We start from the raw sequence: 5,144 nt of genomic DNA, 5'->3' as shown, positions 1-5,144 counted from the left end.
TCGATAAGTCAAACAAAATCGAGTAAAAAACCCGACTAGGTTTGGTTTGATTTGGTTTGGTATTGAGTAAAACATTCTGAACCAAACCGACATATAAATATATACTTTTAATATTTTATATAGAATTTTATTTAAACAATGTCTAGAAAATATTTGTGATTCTATTACGTGATATAATATTTAATAAAAATATGAAGTGTTCCATATTTATTAACCTTAAATAATGGGTTGTATGATCACTTTCTTATGAGGTGTTACTGAAATACGTCAATATCTTTATTCTTCTATATTCATATGTCAAGATATCAATTAAATTCTTATATATGTTTTGAATTTGAAGTGGTTATTATTATTTAGGTATCATATTGATTTTTATGTTCAATTACTAAATTCGGTTAACCTTGAAAGTGTACATCAACGAAAAATATTGTCAGACGACTAAAAAAATAACTATCATGTGTTACTAAGTAGATTCTCTCATAAGAATATTTAATAGATAATATGTTTGTCAATTTTTTTAATTTTTACTAAACCTATATTTACTTTAAAAAGTATTTTAAAAAGTAACAATGAAACAATATTTAAGTAGCAAAAAACCCGAAAAACGAGCCAAAACCGAACAAATCCAAACCGATATAGTTGGTTTCTTTGGTTTTGATAAAAACCGAACCAACCCAGTCCATGTACACCCCTACACACAGCCATGCCATGATCTTTCGCTCGGACTTTGAATTTTGCCTAGCAAGTGACTCCACTCGAGTGCCAAAATCATCAACAAAAGTGCGTGTCTCAGCCATGTCCTATTCCAAAGCAACCACCCTTGATTCCCACAAGCTGCCTAGTTCTCCGACCACCTGCTCACACGAGGCACTAGCACCAACTTCTTCCCCGTGCACCTCCCTTTCCTCCACGGGTGCATCTGACTCCTTACTCTCACCTTCAGCAGCAACAACATGTTCCTTACCAATGATGACTTTATTAGCCCGTAATTTATTCAATCTCTATACTTTTCCCTCCGTAGCCTTGTTTTCTGGTACCCTTCCCTTACGGCACAACCGGGTGACTAACGATGGGAAAAAAACCCATACCTCTGCACCGGATAGCGAATTGCCATCTCGTCCCGAATGACCTTAGCCACATCAAAGTCGTGTTTATTGACCAGGCACCATATCAGAGCTTCTCAGGTACCATTCACCTCAGTTTTATTGCGGGAATGCATCAATCGATTGTTAATGATGTGTAACCAACACTTCCCTTCAAACGTTAGTGCAGTGGAGTGAAATTTGTGATCCTTTATTAACCACACCACCTCTTTTCCGGGCACACATATAGTCTAAAATAACATAGCCCACGAGTATGGTTCTTTGTTGTGCTCCACAAAGTGATTGGTTTCACAAATTTGGTCCACATACTCTGGTAAGTTGTAGGCTCTTTGGATAGCTTCCTTAGAGAAATCGACTTTTTTTCTTTTTGACTGTACACACGTAGTCCTCATGTTCCGGTCAATTCGCATAGAATTCCCTAACAACATCCAAATTGGCTTTATCATGTTCTTCGAAGAACACGCCCAATCCCCGCCTGACTAAGTCATCATGAACCTTGAGATAATCATTAAGGAGAGCTCTGATGTCTATTCCTCTTTCAGGTACATGATTTTTGTCTGCCTTACTATGAACCCGGTCTTGAGCATCCTAGGAGATAAATTTGTTTTTTATCATATGGGCGAGAGGATACGGAAGCACACGACCTAGATATGCCCACATCTTCGAAGTGGTCATTTGCACTTACAACAATCCAAACGAATATCAGTTACCATACAAACACTTTGTACCAATAGGTTACTCAAACTTCACCCACACAGTATCAACAAATCTACAATACACATTGCCATGTTACGTATCCACCCCATTAATATTATATATCCCCTATTTACTCGATCGCCCATGTAAATTGAAGTGGAATATCATTGGGTGACCAACAATTGCTAACACACCTCAAGACCCACCAAATCCCCATTGTGGAATTTAAACAAACACGTCACATGCAAAGCTCTTCTTATTCCTTACAAGCACAAATTTAGCCCTAGGTGGACTACACAAACAACCAATTCATATTCTTAGCAACCTAAAATTTCATCATCCTCAGTGACAACCATTCCCTGGATCCTAAAAAGAAAATAAAATAATGAAAAAGAGAGAATAAGGTACATACCTGAGAATTCAAGTGAGGAAGACACACTAGGTGGTTAGGGTAGAGGATTGGGGAGAGAGAGAGAGTGAGTGAGGGAGATAGGGAGTGGGGTTTAGGCGATAGAGAGAGAGAGAGAGAGAGAGAGAGAGAGAGTGAGTGAGGGAGATAGGGAGTGGGGTTTAGGCGATAGAGAGAGAGAGAGAGAGTGAGTGAGGGAGATAGGGAGTGGGGTTTAGGCGATAGAGAGAGAGAGAGAGAGAGGAGGAGGAGGAGGAGGAGGAGGAGGAAATGGGTTAGGGTTGTCTGTGGTGAGAGAAGAAAGAAAGAGTTAAAAGAAGAGAAAAGACTTAGATGGTGGGTCTAAAATTCGGGTTAAATGAAAAGGTTAGAAAACTTACCTGGTGTGCGGTCAGATGTGCGTATGGGTCAAAACGTGTGTCGCCGCACATATCTTCTAGTGTTTCAGTGACACATGCATGCCCATATGTGCGCTCAAGCCTTCTCATGCGCGACCGCGCATATTCAGACATGCCGACGACGATTTTTGCACGTTCAAGTCCGCGATGAACCCCTCCAGGTGCACTGCAGCGCACCTATACGTGCACAAAATACCCTTTGAAGACCTCAACTCTACCATTCCACAAACTATACATCCATGCAACTACCAACTCACACTATACACTAAATTTACCTAGCCTAAACTACAAAAAAAAAAAATCAAACTAGTAAAAAGGTTAGAGGTAGTTATGAGTTATAGCTGTTAGCTTGACTCATCCGGGCATACTCAACTAATTATGATGCTCGAGGATTGGTTAGCAAATCATCCAACAAGATACGGTTTTAACCTGTGGCCGTTCACCTTGAAACTCTCCGTTCCTTCCATGTTTTGGACCTCAATCGCCCTGTATGGTGATACAAGTTTCACCACATATGGTCCCGTCCATCTTGACTTGAATTTTTCGGGGAATAATTTGAGTCTACAATTGTATAGAATGACCTTTTTCCCCTTCATGAAATTCTTTTGATTTAATTAGACGGTCATGCCATTTTGTCTTTTCCTTGAAAATTTGCGCATTCTCATACGCATCCAATCTAAATTCCTCCAGCTCATTCATCTATGACATTATGTGTTTACGTGCAAGACTAAGATCAAGATTAAGCAATTTAATTACCCAATAAGCCTTATGCTCTACCTCCATAGGTAAGTGACATGACTTTCCATATTCTAACTTGAAGGGTGAAGTCCCTATGGTTGTTTTAAATGTTGTTCTATATGCCCATAGAGCTTCATCTAACTTTACTGACCAATCTTTTCTGGAAGCACTAACCATTCTTTCTAGAATTATTTTGAGTTCGCAGTTAGCTAATTCCACCTGCCCACTAGTTTGGGCATGGTATGTGGTTCCTATTTTATGAGTCATCCCATATTTAGACAGCAGTGTGGCAAACTGTTTATTGACAAAATATGACCCATTGTCACTGATGATGACCTGGGGAATTTCAAAGCGGGTGAAGATGTTCTTTTGCAAGAATTCACATATTACCCGAGCATCATTTGTACTAGTAGGGATTGCCTCGACCCATTTGGATACGGAATCAACACCTACTAGGATATACTCATACGAATTGGACGATGGGAAGGGACCCATAAAATCGATGACCTAGGCATCAAAGACTTCACATACTAGAATGGAATTTAGGGGTATCTTATTCCTCTTGCTAATGTTACCTGTCTGTTGGCACTTGTCACATATAGCGACGTAAGCTATTGCGTCTTTGTACAAGGACGACCAGTAAAATCCAGCTTCCATGACTTTTGCTGCTATCCTATTTCCTCCATAGTGTCCTCTAGCTGCTCCATCATGATAGTGGGATAGTATGCTTTGCATTTCCCCTTCCGGTACACATCTCTGAATCAAGCCATCTGCACACAATTTAAACAAACGGGTCATTCTAGAAATAACGTTTTACCTCACTTTGCAACTTCCTCTTCTGGTCAGAGGAAAAATCTGGTAGCTACCCACTAGCCAAAAAGTTGGCTATGTAAGCATACCATAGCGGTCTATCGGAGAGAAATGCAATGGAAAACATCTGCTCATCCGGGAACTCTTTCCTAATATCCACAGTTTCAACAGGTGATTTTCTCTAACCCTGACAGATGGTCAGCCACTTGGTTTTCTATGCCCTTTCTGTCCATGATTTCAAGATCGAACTCTTGCAGCAACAATACCCACCGCATCAGACGCGGTTTTGACTCTTTCTTACTTAGCAGATATTTCAGTGTTGAGTGGTCAGTATGTACTATCACTTTGATCCCCACTAGATAATATCTGAATTTATCGAAAGCAAAGACCACTGCAAAGAACTCCATCTCTGTGGTAGCATAGTTTACTTGGGAATCATTCAAAGTCCGGCTTGCATAGTAGATGGGTTTGAATATTTTATCTCTTCTCTACCCCAACACTACCCCCACTGCCACATCACTGGCATCGCACATGATCTCAAAGGGTTCTCTCCAATCGGGAGTTACCATTATGGGGGCATTCACTAGCTTTCCCTTGATCAGCGCTCAGAGGCACTCGACATCAAACACAAACTTCACATCCTTGGCAAATAATGTCATTAAGGGCTTGGTGACGCTGGAGAAATTCTTGATGAACCTTCTATAAAACCCTACATGCCCTAGAAAACTTCTAATGCTCTTCACTGAAGTTAGTGGCGGGAGCTTAGCGATCACATCTACTTTAGCTCTATCGACTTTGATGCATTCAGTTGTGATTTTGTGGCCTAAAACGATCCCCTTCTTGACCATGAAGTGAATCTTCTTCCAGTTGAGTATGAGGTGAGTGTCTTCACATCATTTCAGCACAAAGAGAGTGAAGTCATCCATGAACACTTTTAAACATTTCCCTTTCAAATCTGAAAAAATTGACATCATGCACCTATGAAATGTA

At 40.2% G+C, this 5,144-nt stretch overlaps 1 protein-coding gene across 1 annotated transcript; it reads right to left on the bottom strand.

Moving 5' to 3' along the window:
- Positions 1-800: 800 nt before the first annotated feature.
- LOC142171883 (uncharacterized) lies at positions 801-4,561 on the bottom strand. The gene is made up of 3 exons (XM_075235594.1): positions 4,324-4,561; positions 3,920-4,114; positions 801-937 (listed from the first exon to the last, which is right to left on the bottom strand). The coding sequence occupies exons 1-3, from the start codon at positions 4,559-4,561 to the stop codon at positions 801-803; spliced, it is 570 nt and encodes a 189-aa protein (XP_075091695.1).
- Between the last annotated feature and the right edge of the window lie 583 nt (positions 4,562-5,144).

Source organism: Nicotiana tabacum, chromosome 17 (assembly GCF_000715075.1).
Source record: "Nicotiana tabacum cultivar K326 chromosome 17, ASM71507v2, whole genome shotgun sequence".
Classification (NCBI taxonomy): Eukaryota; Viridiplantae; Streptophyta; class Magnoliopsida; order Solanales; family Solanaceae; genus Nicotiana; species Nicotiana tabacum.
Note: the sequence above shows the minus strand (reverse complement) of the source record. Positions and strands in the feature narration are given on the sequence as shown.

Coding starts and splice junctions, on each gene's coding strand:
- LOC142171883 (XM_075235594.1), bottom strand. CDS start 4,561: ATGGAGTTCTTTGCAGTGGTCTTTGCTTTCGATAAATTCAGATATTAT. Junction 4,115..4,323: donor AGGGTTAGAGAAAATCACCT/GTTGAAACTGTG, acceptor AATTGTGTGCAG/ATGGCTTGATTCAGAGATGT. Junction 938..3,919: donor TGACAAGTGCCAACAGACAG/GTAACATTAGCA, acceptor TTGCTGCTGAAG/GTGAGAGTAAGGAGTCAGAT.